The 21448-nt window shown below is 38.5% G+C and overlaps 1 protein-coding gene across 3 annotated transcripts in view; it reads right to left on the reverse strand.

The window, feature by feature from the left end:
* Nucleotides 1-21448, reverse strand: part of dennd3a (DENN/MADD domain containing 3a) — a 33333-nt gene that overhangs the window by 7170 nt on the left and 4715 nt on the right. For 2 of the 3 annotated variants that reach the window (XM_077230074.1, XM_077230075.1), the window contains 14 exons: nt 20993-21123; nt 20805-20916; nt 20560-20679; nt 19105-19323; nt 18621-18736; nt 16409-16564; nt 15650-15746; nt 15472-15575; nt 11250-11431; nt 9915-10439; nt 4786-5045; nt 4525-4695; nt 3183-3312; nt 2008-2115 (listed from right to left, as the gene is read on the reverse strand). In XM_077230074.1, coding sequence (XP_077086189.1) covers nt 2008-2115; nt 3183-3312; nt 4525-4695; nt 4786-5045; nt 9915-10439; nt 11250-11431; nt 15472-15575; nt 15650-15746; nt 16409-16564; nt 18621-18736; nt 19105-19323; nt 20560-20679; nt 20805-20916; nt 20993-21123 — 2431 coding nt within the window. Of the gene's footprint in view, nt 1-2007; nt 2116-3182; nt 3313-4524; nt 4696-4785; nt 5046-9125; nt 9171-9914; nt 10440-11249; nt 11432-15471; nt 15576-15649; nt 15747-16408; nt 16565-18620; nt 18737-19104; nt 19324-20559; nt 20680-20804; nt 20917-20992; nt 21124-21448 lie in introns of all 3 variants that reach the window. The other variant, XM_077230073.1, reaches the window with a different exon arrangement.

Genomic DNA, 21448 nt, shown 5'->3' on the forward strand with positions numbered 1-21448 from the left:
AGTTTCATGTCTAATCAACCACAACTTCCACTCAATTCTCAAAAACAATGCTTTTTTAAAATTTCAATCAGCAAGAATTTAACATTATGTATAAACACTTCACAATTTAAATAATATCTATTTTTTTGTATTACCGTAATGGCAATTTAAAGAGGAAATATCCTTAATTGTCACAAAGCTTTCTTAATGCAAAATGTCTTATTTGTTTTCCTTTGGTTTTCTGGTGGAATGTGACCCGTGAATGTTTTTGCCAGGTTTTTATGACTATCTATTACAGTTCGTCACTCATCATCAGACATGGAAAGAAAACATGTGACTTGGACAGTGTTTTTATGAAACGCAACAGAAAGACTGAAGTATTCTGATTCTATTCTACATTTACTTGACGAGTCCTGATATCAGTGCTCTTGTGTGAAAACTAACAAATCAAACTGAGAACTACTGCCCTAGCAACCCCCCAGTATATCCTAGCAACCACCTAAAAATGCCCTAGCAACTACCCGGAACACCCTAGCAACCACAGAGCAACGGCCTCGCAACCACTCACAACACCTTAGAATTGTGGGGGCAAGTTTTGTACAAATGTTGGATTTTGTTTCTTGATCTCATAATAACAACAACAGGCAATAATAAACACGTGTCAAAGAATTTAAATAAAAACAAGAGTTAAAGTGTAAAATGACTAATGGTACTTAAAAATATATGAATTCAAAGTAAAATCATGTCTTCAGATTATAGCTGCACGATTCTGGATAAATTTATAGTCACGATTCTTTTTTGTTTGTTTCAAACAGAAATCAAGATTCGGAACAGACAACTAAACAAAATATATAATATAATACACAATATAATTTACCAGAGTTTCTGACAAAATGTTAATTGCTGCAGTCTATTTAAAATGGTTTGAGTGAATAATTCAATGACTCACTCATAAAGATGTCACTAGTCTCATTACTGGATGAATCAGCATTTCGGAACAAATCTCATGAGTCTCGAATGAATGAATCGATGACAAACAATATTTGAAGCATGATTTACTCTAGTAGACAGTTTTTATATCCGAACTATGAACTTTCATCCCAGTTTTTCTATGATAATATGAATATTTGTAATACATAAAGATTCTGTGTGACTGAAAAGACTGTTTGTGAAGCTGTTTCATACCTACAGTATACATGACATCTGCTCGGTCTTTGGTCAACGACATTTGAATGACTCGATTTTAATGTTCTGTTGTGATTTTGTCAAAGATTTAATAGACACATTGTCATTTAGGAATGAGATCATGTGGGTATTTAATTAAAAGATTGCGATCTTTTACCGATTTATCGTACAGCTCTACTTCAGATGCTTCTAAAAGCATTGGATTTAGTCTAATTTGAAGTAGCAAAAGGATTCCAGATGTTTGTGACATAAAAGCAGTTTTCTCTGATCTCCTGTGGTTTTGAATGCATTTGGACAGAGTCAGAATCCAGTCTGTGAAATTCCCTGTAACCGGACCTGGACTCATGTTTGTTTAGCAGGCGTAACACCTTAAACAAACAGCCAAGAATTAAGAGCAGCAAAGCTTTAAATCCTTGAATGAAGAAGATTCACTTGCGAGCAAAGGTTTGTGTTGTGAAATCCTAATGACATTAATGTACTGTAGTGAGTCATGAGTCGTGGAAATATGTCGTAATCACACAATGAGAGGACGGAGGAAATAAGTCTGCCCGAAGCAGTTTCTGCTCAACCGATTAGGAAACCTGTTCTCCTCATGACCGCAGGAACAGTAACGCAACGGCCTTCTGGACTGAATCTATAAACATCTCCACGTTTGTGGAATTACCAGGTCAAACTGGTTGATCTGGTTGAAATGGAGCAGCTGTGAGACGCTTGAAAGTTGAAGACACTTGATAGGAAACCAATATATGTTTGCTCTTTGTCTTGAGAGTTCAGAATAAATACTGTGCACAACTCACATGACTTCCTTTATTGAGATGTTTAGCAGAAAGCTGGCAGACTTACCGGGGGTGTAGAGCAGGACGTCAACCGCTTGAGGAGACGTCTGGTCCAGAGACGGGTTAATCTTGTGTTTTAGGGTCTCAGATGTAGTTTTGGGGACCATCATGGGCACTATAACAAACCCAGAGACATAGTCAGTCATTTAGCAGAAGCTTTTAGCCAAAGCCACTTACAAGTTAGGTCTAATACAGTCACTAAATACTAAAAAGGTAATGTAACACACACGCATAACCTGCTCACCTATGGCAAAAATCATAAACATGTTTACTGTATCACAATGATTTAACACAATTAACCATTGACTTTTGAACTTAAAAATGAACAGTGGATTCTCTTTAAACATAATTCAAAAACAAATAAATAAAAATGTAAAATGATGATAAATAAGTAAAATAGATACTATTCACTACTTTTATTCATCAAGGACGCATTATTTGATCAAAAGTGACAGTTAAAGACATTTAAAATGATTCAAAAGATTTATATTTCAACTAAAATGGCAATGTTTTTCTAAACTTTCTATTCATCAAATAACCCTGGAAAATAAAATGTATCACAGTTTCCACAAACATATGAAGCAGCACAACTATTTTGAACACTGATAATAATCATAGATGTTTCTTGAGCAGTAAATCATCATATTAGACTGATTTCTGAAGGATCATGTGACACTGAAGGCTGGAGTAATGATGCTGAAAATTCAGCTTTGATCACAGGAATAAATTACACTTTACTATATATTCACATAGAAAACAGCTATTTTAAATAGTAACAATATTTCATAATATTACTGTTTTTACTGTATCAAATAATTTAGGCCTTGGTGAGCAGAAGAGATTTCTTTAAAAAACATTAACAAACCTTGCCGACCCCAAAATTTTGAACGGTTGTGTATAACTATATTTATATTTAAATACACAAAATGAAAAATAATAAACAAAACTTAAGTAGATAACTTAAGTGAATAACATCAACTTATGTTAAGTGCACTTCCACAATCTATAAAAAACTACTAAATACTTTTATCTTGATTCTTTTGTTTTCATAATCGCTGGAAGCCAGAATCGTAATTGAAATAAACGCCCAGCTCTACTTCAGACTGACATACAGTGACAGCAAACACCACTTTATTGAGTGATGCACGTTCAGCCGTAACAAACTATGTGAGAGATACACACCCTCAAACTTCATCTTGTCGAAGTAGGCCAGTTTGGTAGCGGCGTAGACGGCTTTCTGTGACTGCAGGCTCCCGACCACCGCGTCCATCAGCAGGGCGTTTGTCAAGGCCTGCTCCATGAACTGAGGGTCCTGTGCCAGAGAAACACAGCACACACTCACACGATCAGGACACACACGCCTGACCCTCGGGCCATGAGCTTCTGAGGAACAGCCATTTGAGAAAGTGAGAGCATAACCCAACACTACTGCACTAAACTCACATCGAAACCTGCATTCAGTCTGGTATCTACTCGAAACTGCAAAAACGGTGTTATTTGACACAGTATTCTGGTGTTCACAGTAAACGCTGCTCCTCACTAACTCTCATTGCTTGTCACATATAACTTGCATTTAGGAACATTTAGGTGGACATACGTTTTCAGGACTTTTAGACAGACTTGAAACTAGAAGTGTATATAAAGCTGTTGTTTTCCTCCAAAATAAAAGCTCACGGGTTTAATGCTTGAAAAGTAAAGAACTTAAGTATAATTTAAGTAATAAAATTGTCATTAATATTCTTATCAAATATTCCTTTTTTATTTAAAATACAATTGTATTATTTCAATAGTAATAATTTTTTTCTTCAATTTTCATAATTAGAGTTAAAACAATGATAATAACAATCAAAAATAATTTTAAAGCAATAAAGCAGCCATGTGAGATGTTTTCTTATGACATATTTATCATATTGTTCAAAGCACAATATGACAAAATACAGTATTCAAAACAGCCCTATTATTTTTTTATCATGTAGCCCTGTACTGTAAATAAGTTACAACAATTATTTTTCATAATTGGAGTTAAAACAAAACAAAAAAAAACAATAAAGAACAGTTTAAAAACAATAAAGTCATTGTTTTTATATAAAGTCAACAATAAAAACATTTTTCATGAAATGTTTATCGCAGTTCAAATTGCAATACGATAAAATAATCACAACAGGCCTATATTTTTTTTTACCAAATTGTGCAACCCTATAATGTAAAAAATTAATTTGAAAATAAAACAAATTGAAATAAAAAAGATGAAATATTTGAATTGTTTGCCTGCATGTCATGTGACCATCTGACATCAGAGAGCCATGAACATGCAAATTAGTTGTAATTATTGAAATATTGTTATTTCAAATCTCATTGGGAACTTCAAGAAAATATTTTATGAATCAATTAATTAACGAATTAATGAATTTATCTAATGCTTTCATAAAATATCTGTAAAGTGGTTTGGCTGCCAAAAACGTTTAGGAATCCCTGCGCTAGAAGATGAATTTGGCAAAAATAAAAAATGATGCAGCCATCAAACCTTATGATCGTCGGCCATCTTCCTCCCGGCCCACATCTCCTTGATCATCAGGTGCCAGAGGTCACACTCCGACTTCAGATTGACCTCGAACGACTCCTTCCTGAGGGACGTTTTGATCTTCAGCGACGGGATCCTCAGCAGAAGGAAAGGAGCAGAAGATATCTTCACATCCTGGATGAGAAGAACAATGCGTTTCAAGGTTACATGAGGTCTCAAGGATACAAGACATGAATGCCTGGCTAGATGTTGAGAGATCCTCACCTCGATATCTCTGAATTTGGTGATCTCGACGTATCCCGGCCGGCCCTCGGTCAGCAGGAAGAGCCTGCGCTGGGTCATGGCGATCTTTCCCACGCCGTGGCTGGTCTTTACGGATGACGAGATCTTGTAGACACATTCGTCGCTCTCCAGGTGTTCCAGCGCGACGGCCGGTAAGTCCACGTCTTGAGCCGCGGCTTCAGTCTCCTTCCAGAAGCTGTAGAAGAAGCGGAAGGTTTCCGGGTCCACCTGCTTCTGCTGACCTATGGAGGAGAGACCCCAAAAGACCAGCGTTTTATTTTAGAACAAGTTTTTTTTTTCCATGGACCTCCTAACACTCCCTTGCCGACCCCAGTAGAAAATCCCTGTTCTAGTCAAGTCACCTTCTTTTATATAGCACATTTACCAATATAGATTGTTTCAAAGCAGCTTTACAGTGAAATTAAAGTAACAGAGATTGTTTTGGCTTTATAGCAGCTCTAGAATAAAGTTATAGTCCAGCTAAAGTTCGTTCTCTTTCATAGGTTCACTCAACGCTACGTAGCTTAAGACGCAGTGGGAACGCCCTCTGGGTGTGCCGATTGTCTGAAGCCCTTATAGAATCACGCCAATTCATTGGCTGATGGCGCGGGCGCCGCCCCGACACTCTTGCGTCGTCATATTATATTAGCGCGCGTGCGCCATCTGCTCCTCAGATTTCTCTGCCTTCACGAAGCAGCCATCTTAAGCCCTTCGGTCTCGGTTTTTCTGGCCCAAATATTCGGATTCTAACATCAGCATTCTTCATCTGAACTTCAGCAACTGCGAATAGTGGAACTCAGTTCTCCTTGCGGTGAAGTGCCATGGAGTTTCGTTGTTGCCCGACCGCCATGCGTTCGCTTTATTGCGAACGACGACCCTCACAGTAAGTGTGTGAAATGTATGGGTTTTTCGCATGCGCGTGAGGCTGTTTTAGGCTTGATGCGTGGGGTTAGGCGCCTGAAACCAGTACTCTCCCCTGGGATTCCCTCTTAGGATCTGTCGATTGTCCTGGAGGGCTTAATGGAGGCTCCCTTTGAGCCCTTAGACTCAGCTCCAGAGCGGATTCTGACTCTCAAGGTTACTCTTTTGTTAGCTTTGACTTCTTTGAAGCGGGTGGGGGATTTGCAAGCTCTTTCAGTTAGCAAGACATGTATAGACTTCGCTCCTGGTTTGGTCAGAGTGACTTTGAGACCGAAACGGGGATATGTGCCCAAAGTATTGTCCACAGCATTCCGCTCTCAGGTTATTAACCTTCACTCTTTCCATCCTCCTCCTTTTGTTTCTGAGGAGGACAGGAGGCTTAATTTGCTCTGCCCTGTTCGAGCATTGAAGTTATATGTGGATCGCTCTGGCGATTGGAGAAAATCGAACCAGCTCTTGGTATGTTTCGGGGCTGGCCGCCGAGGGCTTGCTGCATCAAAGCAGAGAATTTCCCACTGGGTTACAGAGGCTATTTCACTGGCATATGAGGTGCGCGGTCTGCCTTCACCTCTTAGCATCAGGGCACATTCCACCAGAGGCGTGTCTTCCTCTCAAGCCCTTTTTAGAGGTGCCCTTCTGGAAGACTTTTGTGTAGCGGCAGGCTGGTCCTCTCCGCACACTTTTGTCAGATTCTACAGTTTGGATCTTGACATGACTCCAGGTTCCCAAGTTTTATCTGCTTGAACCAGTCGTGTGAGTTATCTGGTCTTTGTACTAGTTACAGCAGCGCTTAGCTTGGCGAGTTTGGTATTTCGTTCCCACTGCGTCTTAAGCTACACAGCATTGAGTGAACCTATGAAAGAGAACATCTCTGGTTACTGATGTAACCTATGTTCTCTGAATAGGGAACGAGACGCTGCGATCGCTGCCAAGCTCCTTGTGCTGCCGACAAGCTTCCTTTTTCGGCAGAAAAATCTGAGGAGCAGATGGCGCGCGCTAATATAATATGACGACCCAAGAGCGTCGGGGCGGCGCCCTTGCCATCAGCCAATGAATTGGCGTGATCCTATAAGGGCTTCAGACAATCGGCACACCCAGAGGGCGTTCCCACTGCGGCTTAAAGGGTAAGTTCGGCGTTTTACAAGTAAAGCCCTGTTTTAAGATCGTTTCTGATGAAATCGAACGGTTAAGATTAAAATTTGGACAAATGCTGCTGTCCCGAGAATTTTAGGTTTTTGTGTTAGCACCCCCCCCCACCTATACAATGGTTTCATAGGTGCATTGGAACAATCATTCATATAAACGCATTAAACTTTAGTTTACAAAGACGAGAAAGCTTCTTTTGCAGCGATTTCTGCGTGAGCATATCAGTGAACACCCCAGACCACTCGGTGAGTTTCACGTCTTTGTAAACTAAAGTTTAATGCGTTTATATGAATGATTGTTCCAAGGCACCTATGAAACCATTTTATAGGTGGGGGGGGGGGGGGGGGGTGGTGCAAACACAAAAACCTACAATTCTCGGGACAGCAGCATGTGTCCAAATTTTAATCTTAACCGTTCGATTTCATCAGAAACAATCTTAAAACAGGGCTTTACTTGTAAAACGCCGAACTTACCCTTTAAGCTACGCAGCGTCTCATTCCCTATTCAGAGAACATAGATAACAGAAGTAACCAGAGACGTTTTTGATTGATTCACTTCCGTTGCAAAGATCACTATTTATTACCTTAGGGGCCGTTTAAAAGACAGGGTTCAGGTTTTAACTGAAACTTTTAACATGACAACAGTGTTACACAACACCGTTTTAACTGAAAACAGAAAATCTTTAATGCCTTCATTTGCATGACTACAGTGTTTGGTGGCTCGAGAACGCAAACTTTGAAATAGGTTCTTGAATATTTTTTAAAAACGTTATCATCTCACTGTAAAACTCAAAAACGTGAATCTGTTCAAACGGTGATGGCGTACACATGCTTCTTATGTGTTTAGTCTATACAGTAGGTATGCGCATCGTTCTAGGGAACAATCAAAACCAAATGATTGATTTGATTTTAATTGGCAGGGGAAGGTTTTACAGTGATAAATGATTTACAGGACTCACTACAAACCTGTATGACTTGATTCTTTTCCATGGAATGCAAATGCACAAATATAAAAGAAGTGCAATGGGGCCAAAGCTCCAAAAAATATTAAATAGCATGCATAAAATTAGTCACATGACATACTCCAAGTCTTCTGAAGTCGTATGATGCATTTTGTGTGAAGAACACACTCAAATTTAATCATCATTTACAAAAAATCTATTAAAATATGATGTGGACTTCAGAAGACCAAAATGTCTCGCACTACATTGAAGACGGTATGCACCGATATAAAAATTTTGGCAGATACCGATAACCGATCATTCTTTATATTTAAAAGCCGATAACCAATATTTTGCAGATAAATCTAAATCCAAATTTTTATATAATTTTGAGAGCCCGATCATCAAAAGCCATGTCCTAAACACACAATTATGATGTTCTCTTTATAATTTTATGTAGCCTATATGACAGACTTGCACTGAACCATATTTTCCTTTTATGAAATGATTCCAATCATATTTCAAGCAATTTAAAAACCATCATGGTGAACAGTCCGCATCTGAAGTGTCTCAGCTGAAAGAAATGATAAATTATTTATCGGATTTAATATATCGACCAAATTTTCGATAACAATAAAATTAAAAATGAACATATATCGGCCGATACCGATATGGTGGCCAATATATATCGTGCATCCCTAGAAGAAGGACTGTCACATAAAACATGAGTGTGAGTAAATGATGATATAATTATTGGATCTCATGACATCTGAGATAAGGATGGTTCTTTACCTTGTGGCTCTAAGCAATAAATCAACACGTTAAATCCCCGTGAGCGAGATATAAACAGCACACAGTATAGATCAAATATCACACAAAATATCCCCTTTGAACCTGTCTGACAACTAGAGAGTTGTGCCTTGCATTCTTTCACATTTAAAAAAAAATAAAAGAATGATGAGTCATGCAACGTATGTGTAAGAAATGCATCTTGGATATTTGACACACATGACAAACACAAACTTGCTCTACAAACACCGTCCGGGAACTGTGATGTGTCATACAGCCGTAAACATTACATGAACTTTTAACAGACAGGAAATGATTAACCAGCGTTATACGACTGAAGCATCGAGTGTGAAGGACTAAAGCTAGAGGTTAAACACACACAGGGTTAGGGAATCTGGCCTACCTGAAGAACATTCCTCCGCACACACATTCATGCACATGCACGTATGGAGTCGTGTGTGCTGAAGTGCCATGCCATGATGGGTATTAGTACAGATGGCACACTGCACAAACACACTACGCTTACCATCCACGGCAAGGTAAAATACAGACTGGGACGAGGCCTCCACACCTGGCAAACCAAAGCCATTTTTACCAAAAACACTAGGGATGCATGACACTCAATGAGCATATCAGCCAATATTAGCATATTTAAATTATATGTGTCTATTTGATTTGGCCGATTTTGGAAGCAGAAATTATTTGTATATTATTTATATTTAATATATTCCAACAGTATATTCTGTACAACAGGGAAAAAGAATACATTTACAATGGACATCATATAAGTTGCATCAGCCATTTATCTATCTATCTATCTATCTATCTATCTATCTATCTATCCATATATCTATCCATCAATCCATCAATCCATCCATAGATCTGTCTATCTATCGTCTATCTTTCCATCTATCTATCAATCCATTCTATCTATCTATCTATCCACCTGTCTGTCCGTCTGTCTGTCTATCCATCAATATATCTATCCATCCATCTATTCATTCATCTATCTGTCCATCTGTCTGTCTATCCATCCATCTTTCTATCTATCCATCCATCCATCTATCTGTCTATCAGTCCATCTGCCTGTCTATCCATCCATCCATCCATCTATCTATCTGTCTATCCATCCATCCATCAAGGGTTCTGTTGGGTCACACCGCATCGGTAAAGAATAAACATCAGTATACTTGGATTGCAGAGCAGGTAAGGCTGTCAGATTTTATCTCTAAGTGTCCCTAGCCAATTAGTTAGCTTGTCAGTTTGGCCCAATCATGCAACAGCTCAATTCTGATTGGTCATGCTTTGTACCCACCAACAGTGAGCGCCTCAAACAGCCTCTGGATGGTTCCCAGATCCTTAACGATGCCGGACTCCTGAACGCGCCGCACAAAGTCTTCCATGTGCAAGTGTTTCTTGGGCAGTTCGAATCTCTTCACCATCCCGCCATCCATCGGGCGCGCACGCTCATTGTCTTTCTTCACCCGGCTGATCAGACGCTTCAAATCAGGGCGTTGCTCGGCCAACTTTCTCTCCTCCGCTGGCAGAGACTCGACCAGTGTGTTCAGCAGCTCGACTGGAAAGATGTCCATGTCTGTCTTATACAAGCTCTGAAAGTCTCCGAGGGCATCCACGCGTCTGCCGGCTACTGAGTTCACCAGGCCTCGAAGGTAATAGTAACGGGCCAGGAGGGCGGAGTCATCTGGGGTCGCCATGGAAATGGCTCTGCTCAACTGGCCAATGAGATCAACGTAGTACTTCTGAACGTACTGATAGGACAGCGGAGGAGGGAATTCTGGGAGATTAAAGGTTCTGATTGGCCTTGAGGGACCCCAGGAACCTTTTAACATAAAATGGAGATAAGTGACATGTACTATGACTTTTTTCCATGTTTTATAGATTACAAAAAAATCTGAATTACTTTCACTCTTTAATCAAAAATTTGCAAAATAAACATATAGCGAATAAACACATTTCTCGGTAACACTTTACAATAAGGTTCATTAGTTAACTACTTTAGTTAACAGGAACTAATAATGAACTGCACATCTTCAGTATTTATTAGTCTCAGTTAATATTCATTTCAACATTTACTAACACGTTATTAAAATCAAAGGTTGTATTTGTTAACATTAGTTGCGCAGTGAACTAACATAAACAAGCAATAAACAGCTGTATTTTTATCAACTAATATTAACAAAGATTAATAAATAATGTAACAAATGTATTGCTCATTGTTAGTACAGTCCTGTTGCGCATGAACATACTATGTACTTATTGTAGTAATGACACTAACTTGGTACTAACCCTGAACCTACCCCTAAACCTCAACTTAACCCATGTAGTTACCTTACACTACTCATTACTTTTGTGGTAAGAACACTGTAAATACATTGAAAGTGCACATATTGTAAAATTAAGTGTTACCATCCATGTTAGTTAATACATAATTGACCTTATTGTAAAGTGTTACCCATTTCTCTTCTAGGAAAATGAACTAAATTATTAATGACATCACATGCTCAGGGCATGTGCTTTTTTTTACGTCATCAACACATGCATTCTTCAAATCACATCAGGGGTCCCTGGTTAAACATGTTTTTAATTTATTTGTGATTCTCAGAATAATCTGTTCTTAAAAGTTTCTCACCGCTCTGTAAGGACAGCGTCCCCACTGATATCTGTCGGACCGGGACGGTGAGCAATCGGCAGTCCGCCAGGTTCGGCATACTCTTCCCCAGCCTGTTGTTCAGGCTGTTCTCTGGCCTGAGGGACTTGCGGTTGACCTCCTCCATCACGGGTCTGCGTGGAGACTCCGCCATGGTCCTCAACCTGAGGAAAAGACACGTTATCATGGAGAAATCATAAAGAAAATGTATTTTAAAGGGGTGGTAAAATGGCATTTTCACAAGATTTAAAATAAATCTCTGATGTCCCCAGAGTGTGTGTGTGAAGTTTTAGCACAAAATACCCCACAGATATTTTTATATAGCATGTTAAAGTTGTCACATTTTGATAGTTTGCAAAAACGCACCGTTTTGTGCCTGGCCCTTTAAATGCAAATGAACTGCCTCATACGGCGGGGTTTCAATAGCGTTTGTGTGTTAGCAGAGCGATTACCTCACGCAGACACACTAAAGTGACAGAAAATGTTCTGCCTTTAATGTTAAAACAGAGTCAGACAAAGATGGAGAGACTCAAGAAGAAGTGACAACATGTAGAATGCAACAGGACGTCTCTGAATGGTTAGTTGATGAATTTCTGTTGCTGATGTGGAGTTAACTATCTTCAATTATCATATTCTGTCATGATAATCTATAAATCGCTCGTATAGGAACTGTTGTGAGATGCACACAGAGTAACTTTCTATTGCATGTGAAAAGAAGGATGCTAAAGTTTGAGCTGACTCACAAATACACTCTTATACAACAACTTTTCCTCTTCTCGACATGGACTGCGTGTCCCGGGGGCGGGGCTTATGTACATTTTAGGGTTGCTGATGTCACTAACCCGGGAGGAATGTCGTGTAGTCCCAACCAGCCGTTTGTTGTAGTCCTTCTCTTTAAAAGCAAATATCTCCCTTTGCTTTGAACTTTGAGCGCTGTAACTTTGCAGATGTTGTTTATGCTCAAACAGCAACATTTCACACTAGCTAAAGTTAGAAAAGTAAAATCATACTTTACCACCCCTTTAAATTTAGCTCAGTCATGTCAGATGATGATTTCAATCACCTAAACTGAACCTTTAAGAAACATTCTGTTGTTTTTTAACCTAATGTCTTGGTACTGTTTTACTTATAATCATTTCAACATGTAGAAATGAATGGGAAAAATGTTTACAGTAAATACACTAACAGAAGCACAGCAAAGTAAAGGCACAGGACCATGAAAATTGTTTCACAATTTAAAACACTGACCAAAATAACTAACCAAACCTGTGAAGTTACATGCAGTCTAACACCATGACCATCTAAAAAAAACTAAACCCGGTTACTCATCCTCTTACCAGGAAGAGACTAGCCAAAATTATTTTCTTGTTATCATGCCAAACATACAGTACATACTAAAAAATCATTTAAAAAACATACTTTATTTTTTATGACCAGGTGACACGCTCTGAACAGGACATTTTTGACCGCTTAAAACTCTTCACATGTGAACTGAGCGCAATGCTTTCTCTGGTGTGAACAAACTAGCATGTGGGTTTGCGGTTGTTTTACTGTAAATATTTTTAGTTTTTAACTTCCCCTTCTTTCAGTAAAAGAATCACATTGAGACAAATTCATGTTTCATCGTCATTACTGAAGAGTGAAGAAATAATGCCTATTTTTTGCCCTGTGACGTTTAGTTGTTTCTTGTATTTGTTTGGTGCATATTTGAGCCCAGTGTTTCTGTCAGCATTGAGCCCTTTAGAGTGCCCTACTATGATATTTTAAAGGCTCTCACTTTTGTTTCGGATGTCTCTCACAATAGGTTTAAATGCATCCAAGGTCAAAAACATTTAATTTTCTCATAGTATACACAACATGCTGTTTTCTCACAGCATCTGAAACAGTTTAAAGGTGCAATGTGTAATATTTCTGAGGATCTATTGACAGAAATGCAATATAAGATCCATAACTATGTTTTCAGTGGTGTATAAAGACCTTACTTAAAGGGATACTCCAATTTTTTTTGGAAATAGGCTCATTTTACAACTTCCCCAGAGTTAAACTGTTGAGTTTTACCGTTTTTGAATCCATTCAGCTGATCTCCGGTTCTGGCGGTACCAATTTTATCATAGCTTAGCATACATCATTGAAGTGGACAAGACAATTAGCATTTCTCAAAAAGAAAATGACCAAAGTGTTTCGATATTTTTCCTATTTAAAACTTGACTCTTCTGTAGTTACATCGTGCACTAAGACCGACGGAAAATGTACGCCAGTAAAGTTTCTTGTATTACGCAGGAATGAGAGTATAGTTCCTAGCCATATCAGCCTAGAAAATCGCAACTTTACATTTTCCGTCGTCTTAGTGCACAATATATGTGTCCACTTCAATGATGTGTCCACTTCAATGATGTATGCTAAGCTATGCTAAAAGTGGTACCGCCAGAACCGGAGATCGGCTGAATGGATTCAAAAACGGTAAAACTCAACAGTTTAACTCTGGGGGAGTTGTAAAATGAGCCTATTTCCAAAAAATGTGGAGTATCCCTTTAATGAACCGTTATATTTGTATTACATTAGAATGAGCAGTTTCTGTCTACACACACCGCGGATCCCTTACATTGAAATGCGCCGACATGTTTCTACAGTGGCCCTAAACGGACAAACGCGTTTCGTTACTATGTTGCTCTTCGTGCAAGGAAGCAAGCTTAGTTCAGCGAATAAAACACTGACACAATGATGAACAAGTAACAATAATATTCGCAATAGCATATAGTTTTACTGAATAATTAAGTAAACATAATTTCTTAATCTATCTTTGTAAAGAAACCTCATTGCTGAACTGCTACTCTCTGCTCTTCTCAGACGATGACATATTTTCCTGTCAGCCACCGTAACTTTTGTTGGTTGCAATTCGTAACCTCACCAGTAGATGCCGCTAAAAATCACACACTGCACCTTTAATACATGATTGAGTCTTTCTAAGGCCATGTGTCCAGCAAAGCGTTTTTTCACGCGGCTGGCGTATTTTTCCAATGGGAGTGCCTCGTTACGGTCATGGTGTTCTAAAAACGCGGCGTTTTTTTTCACGCTTAAGCGCTGAGCCCTGAGCGGTCACAAATATCACACTGACCAACTGTCACAACATTCTTTCTGTACAACGACGTCAACCAGCAGAGCTAACCGAACAAAATGGATGAAAAAAAATTTTTTAGTATGAAACAAATTATCTGCGAAATCAGTTACAAGTAAACTGGGCTGCGGATATTCTGTATCAAAGCAACGAAGCGTCTCAAATGAAAAAACGCAGCGCTGCCGAAACGCTCTCAAGCGCCCACAGCTAGGCGTTTTCAGCAGAGCTTCCAGCGTTTTCAACTGGCTAAAAACGCTTTGGTGGACACACGACCTAAACCCGCCTTTCCGAGAGCCTGCTCTGCTCTGATTGGCTAGATGGCTCAGACTGTCGTGGATTGGCCAACTGAGTCTCAGAAACCAAACGTTCAGTTGCATATCTGAATTTCGGCTTCCTCAGGACTCGATACACAGTGATACGAACAGTAACGATGGCTCGGTTTTACCGTATCAATCTCATCAAAGTGGATTTGCTTTGTCAGCAGAAAACAGCGTCTTCTCGACATGAACAACTTATAACTTCATTTATCTGCACTTCGATCTTTGGAACATCGCAGAGCTTTTACATTCACAAACAGCTCTATTACAGACTGCGTGAGAGATAATATCTGTGCAAGAACTTTAACCATTTAAATAGACTGCCACTTTTAGGCTGCATTTACATTGCAAGGGCTTATGAACAGATCCCATGTTTTGACATGTTATGTAGTCACAATTTTCATGAACTTGGTACCGAAGTACTTTTGACATCCCTAATGCATGACCAGCCAAAAAGTAAACCGTTACTTTTCCATGATGTCTTTTAAAGGATAGCTGAAAGAGAAGTGACCATTTATAAGCAATGTTAACATTGAGCTGTCTACATCTTATTACATTTTAAAAAGATTAGGGTTCATGCAAGTAATTTAACACAAAAAACACAAGCTTTGCATATTGCTTTTTAAAAGCTTTCCTGATTGTTATTTACTGTAAACACACTTCATTTATATGCATTGATGCATTGAAGGCACGCCGAACAAGTAATGCATATGAACATAAATGAATGGAAACAGGACACAGAGAGAGAGGGAGATGGAAAGAATCCATTTACCTCCGAGTCTCTGAACGGATGCTCAGCTGCATGCGAGTAAATGCGTCATTCTTCCTGTTCAAACGGTCCCGCAGAAACGAGTGGAATATATGAGTGTCTAAAACCTACAAACACACACGCATGAGTTTGGTACAGAAGCATGAGCTGAGTGTAGAACTGAATAGGAGCATTTATTTACCCTTCTGTAAAACGTGTGATCTGTCGTCTCTCTGGACCGGAGGAACTCCTCGCTGTTGAAAACACGATGCTCATAGTTCAGGAACTCACAAACTTCACTACAGAAAGCAGAAAAAAAGAGAGCAGATTTATTTCCGATCAACCGCAGAGCTTTAAACAACATCACTGTGTTCATTGGGATAGATACAGGCAGGAAAAACTGCAGGATGCTCCTGTTAGAGACTGAATCCTTTATAACGTGTGTTTTTAAGAACTTTCAGAACTTTTGATCCGGAGGAAATTACAAGATTCTGTAATGAGAAGAGCTTAGCCAATCATAACTGAGATCATTTACATAATCTAAGTTTTAAAAGTAGCCTTAATTCTAATATTTTGTTTTAAGGATAATTTCTCAAGAACTTGCTCAGATCGTATTTTAACTAAAAATTAAAAGAGACTTATATACTAAATTATAATATAATATAATATAATATGGTTATGGTGATGATCATTAGATTCTTATTACCATAAAATATATATATATATATATTTATTTTTTTTTGCACAATGTTGCTTTTTTCAGTAACATTCACATGCAGAAGCCATTTATTGTATGTTGCATCAGTTTTAGTATTTATATACTATTAATTAAGATTTTGTTTTTAATTTTCGTATTTCAACTTAAACTTAAACTTATTTGAACAAAAGTAAGACTTTGGTGCAAAAAAAGGGAGAAAGATATAACAAAAATGCTCCGATTCAGACGTGTCGAGCTGCAGACCTGAAGATGTTGACGATGAGCTCCATGGTGACGTTCAGGATGACGCTGTTGACTTTGTGTTGCCACCGTCTCCTGTGAGCGCGCAGCTCGTTGATGTCCGTTCGGCTGCCGGCGTGACACAGATCCAGATCATAGTGAAGCTGAAGCCCACTGGCTCTACAGAAACACACAAACCACAGCGCTCACATTCACACAACAACCTTAAACTGAAGAAACAGCACGCGATCTGAACCCTGAAGCTGATGTTTTGGATGACACTGTTTATTTGGCACAATTATGTTTATTACAAGCAATTAACTTAATTGTGTCTCTGGGCTCCTTCAAGTTTGATGCTTTGTACACAGCAGGATCATGTTCAACAGTGAGCGTAAAATCCAGTAAATCACCTCAAACTAAAAAACGAGGGATGCCATGTTGAGTTGAAATACAAAGACGGCCTGTGTGAAGTGTGTCTTCAATGTTTTCAATGATACAATTTCTTCTAATTCTGATTGATGCCTCTAGTTGTTTCACTGGATCTATTAAATATCTGTGTGTCAAAGAGGAAAACTGCTGGGTATACTGTACAGAAAAGTTGGGGTTCAGTAAATAAGAAAGAAGAAATTAAGTTTTATTCATCAAGCATGTAATCTTTGTCCTGTCTTTTATTTAATTTTTTTTTTTTTTACTTTTTTTGGCCGTCTGTCTTGGCCAGGACTCCCTGGGAGAAGAGTTACTGTAAATCAATGGGACTTTTCCTGGTTAAATAAAAAAATAAAATAAAAGCAAGCATTAAAATTGATCTAATGACAGTAAAGACATTAAGAATGTTACAAAAGATAATATTTCAAATAAATACTGTTATTTTGAACTTTCTATTCATCAAATGTATTATAGTTTCCACAATAATATGAAGCAGCACAACTGTTTTCAACATTGATAATAATCAGAAATGTTTCTTGAGCATCAAATCATCATATTATAGTGATTTCTGAAGGATCATGTGACACTGAAGACTGGAGTAATGATCCTGAAAATTCAGCTTTGATCACAGGAATAAATTACACTTTACTATATTAGCATAGAAAACAGCTGTTTAAAATTGTAATAATAGTTCACAGTATTACAGTTATTTACTGTATTTTATGATCAAATAAATGCAGCTTTACTGACCCAAAGCAGGGCCGGCCCGAGGCATAAGCGAACTAAGCGGCTGCTTGGGGCCCCTTGGCCACCAGGGGGCCCCCCAATCGAGTCGAAAAAATTTTTTTTAGATGACTTAAACAAGTGACATGAATGAATGAATAATTAAAGACAAGAAAATTCGGATTTCATGATCAATATACCTGCATACAACGGCTGCTGGGTCTGCCAGCGTTTAAGTCATGCGCATAATCTAGACACCTCGAGCGTGCATAGACAATTCGTGCGCAACTGTGCATAGTCACGGTAATGTTAAGCCATGTCACAAAAAGGACGTATCCCTCTGGTGCCGAAAATAGAAAGACAAAAATGACAGAGGAGGAGACAAAAAGAGCAAGATAAAAGTATGTTTGCATGATTATTTACGGTGTGTTTTGTGCAGCAATTGACCCATTCCTATCTACGGCAATCCCCGAGGGGAAAAATACATTCCATACACACATACAACGAGCGCCAGTACATAATTACCGGTATTATAGTAACAGGATTTGTTGGATTCTGTCATGTACAATCCAACAAAGTCTGTTACAATAATAATAATAAAAAAGATTTTGAGGACAGTTACACTGTATTGAGACAGTTGAGAAATAATAATATTTTTACAGTTTTCAACAATAATTGTCATTGTTGAACCCTTGCTCTTATTATGTTTCTGATTTCTCAGTTTTGTCATTATTTTAGCAAATAATTTATTTGATATGTTTTGAGACAGTTTGTTTTAAGAAGTTTCAGAGAGTTAGTAAAAGAGTAAAGTAAAAGTTAAAACTGTTTTTATTTAAGTAGGCTATCTATTTTTTATTAAGAATTTATTTTCTATTAATAAGACATAACCTCACTGTATTAATTTATAATGTATCATTATTGCGTGGTATTTGTGTCAATAATCGTCAAGCACAGGTGACTCCGCATAGTGGGAGGGGGCCCCAAAATCAAATTCTGCTTAGGGCCCCCAAAAGGCTCGGGCCAGCTCTGCCCCAAAGTTCTGAACGACATGATATGAAAAGTGAAACAGAAATAAAGAGTCTCTTACCGGTATATAAAACAATCTCTGGCTGCCAGTGGCACATCTGGAAGATTAAGTTTGTCTAAACCTGAAGACGTCACTGTTCCTTGATCGATGTCTATAAGAACCAGATCATCAATCTCCTGTAAAAAGACACAGGAATCTGTCATCAACTGAGAAATGAGCCAGATGTCAATAATGGCACTAGATCAGTGGCTCAGCAAACGTCCAATGGGGTCTGAAGATGACTTAAAATGAGACAAAACAAGGATTAAAAAGCTTTATATAAATATATAATGTAATAATACTTGAATAAAGGGGGAAGATGTCAATTTTCCCAGGCAGGACATCACTTTATATAAATATGTATTGTATATATTTTTATATTTAATTAGCCCTTATCCTTAATCCTTATCCAGTAAATCATGAACAACAGAAAAAGTCATGCAAAACATTTACAAAGGAGTGCAGTCATGCAATTAAACCCAGTAGGATGTGAAGCGGTGTGTACCTCTGCGACCTCCTGGAAGTGGTGTGTGTGGCAGCCCATCAGGTAGGCCGTGGGAGCCATGATGAAGTCCAGCATTTGGCAGGACAGGACGGGTACGAACGGATGCTGCCAGCGCAGCGGGTGGATGAAGATCATGAAGCATTCAGCGACGAGCGTGAGTTTGGCCCAGTTTGTGGACAGGAACACCAGCCTCTGCTCCATCAGGATACAGCTGATGATCTGGAGGAACAAAACCATCCAGAGGTAGATATATGAGCCGTGCTCTGCAGAAATGACCGGCATGAGTTCACATTCTGACTCAGGTTAAACCGGTTTATACAGGCTTGGTGCATAAAATGCTTCAAAAATGACTTGGGCAAAGTCCCATTGTTATGTTAGTATTATTTATATACTTTTCCAGTTTTTATTAATATATCAAATTAGCTTTTATCTTTATATTTTCAGTTTTGATTTTAATTTTAGTTTATTAGTTAATATTATTGTGCTTTTGTCATTTTTTGTTTAATTTTAGTGTTTAGGTTTCATTTCTTTTTATTTCAGTTTTAGTTTAGTTATAGTTTTTATTGATTTCCGGTTAGTAATTTTTGTGCTACAACCTAAACTAATTTCAGGTTTTTTTGCCCTGTCGTCAACAATTTTATCCCTTAAAACTCATCTTTGATCACCAAAATTACACATTTAAACGTTTTTTTCCTTGAAAAAACTTTCTTCATGCCTTAAAATAGCTTGAGTGTAAAGGCTGATTTATACTTCTGCGTCGGACATACGCCGGAGCCTCTACGCCGTAGACTACGCTTTGGTTTTAATTTATACTTCTGCATCGTTGTCCGCGTTGACGCACGCAGAGGGAGCATGTGAAACCCGAGGGAGCGGTTTGAGCAGACCAATCACAGCGCTTGCGTCCGCGTAGAATTGACGCGTTGTTACATTTTTCGAGAGGTGCACGTCAGGGTACGCCGAAGGGTACGCGCGCTACGCACAGCCTACGACGTAGCTACGGCGTAAGTTCGACGCAGAAGTATAAATTGGGCTTAACTCAACACCGTTGCCTCATTTAGTATACGCGGTTCTGTGAATATGCAAATGAGCCCCGCCTCCACTCACTCACTCAGCTCAGAGATCCACTCGTTGACGATCACACGTTGATCTGATTGGTTACAAGGTAGTTTGTGACGTCAGAAACACCAGCGATTTCAAACCGCTTTTTTGAGACTGTCTTTGGTTCACTGCCGTTTTACTGAAAAAATACTCATCAATGCTGTCGAATTATGAATTTACACATGATTTGTCTTGAAGCATATTAAAAACACCACAAAGACATATAAACAACTTTAAAAGCTGGATTTTCACCACAGGGGGATTTTTTAAGTCAGTTTGCAGCTTGCATTTATATTCAGCTGTAAAATGTATTTAGTAGTTTTGTTTAACGATAATAACCCTGCTAAACTGACTGACCTGCAGGATCTGTTTGGGTTTGAAACACAGAAATGGCAGGTGAAGATCGAGGTCCAAGACGGGCCGATCCACATCCAGTCTGGAGGGGAGTTCAATCTGAAGGGGTCTGAGATTAAACACCTGCAGAAACATTCACAAAAAACAACATTAAAGTAAAGCTTGTCGGAAATATAACTACATTTATAGAGCTGGTTCATGTGAACCTTCCCAGCAGGACGTCCTGGTCAGGGAATAAAGAGGCTCACCACATGCAGGGGTCCGGGAGGCGGGATGGGGACCAGCGCCAGTTTGGCGGAAAACTCCTTCACCTGCTCTTCGAACTCGGTCATGCGCAAGGTCTTCAGCTGGAGCAAGAAACTATGACGGCAGAGAAATGAAACGCTTACAGCTTATGATAAATGATGCTAAATGATAATATGGATTAGGGTCTTACCAGGACAGACAGTCTCGGAGGGCATTATAATATGGATATTTGGAGATGACACATATGCTGTATGTGGTGTACAGACGCTGGAGTTTGCTTGACTGATGGCCGTTTTTATGCATCATATTATCTTGTTGGAACTACAATAACACAACAAACATGACATAGGAATTAGCGACTGCATTTTGGAAACTTTTTATATAGGAATATAATAATTCTTCTAAATAATACAAATTTTTCATTATATTATACAGTACATAGTTTTATTTGTTCACACTTACATTCCAAGGTTTAAGGTAAAGATTTTTTTTTTTTAAAGAAATCATTTATTTCAGGATTATTCGATGAATAGAATAATTCAATCACGGTTTCAAAATAAATGAAGCAGCACAGCTGTTTTCTAAATTTATAATAATCAGAAATGTTTCTTGAGCATCAAATCATCATATCAGAATGATTTCTGAA

This window comes from Siphateles boraxobius, unplaced genomic scaffold (genome assembly GCF_051911475.1).
Source record: "Siphateles boraxobius isolate OS27281-9 unplaced genomic scaffold, OSU_SipBor_1 139, whole genome shotgun sequence".
NCBI classification, from domain to species: Eukaryota; Metazoa; Chordata; class Actinopteri; order Cypriniformes; family Leuciscidae; genus Siphateles; species Siphateles boraxobius.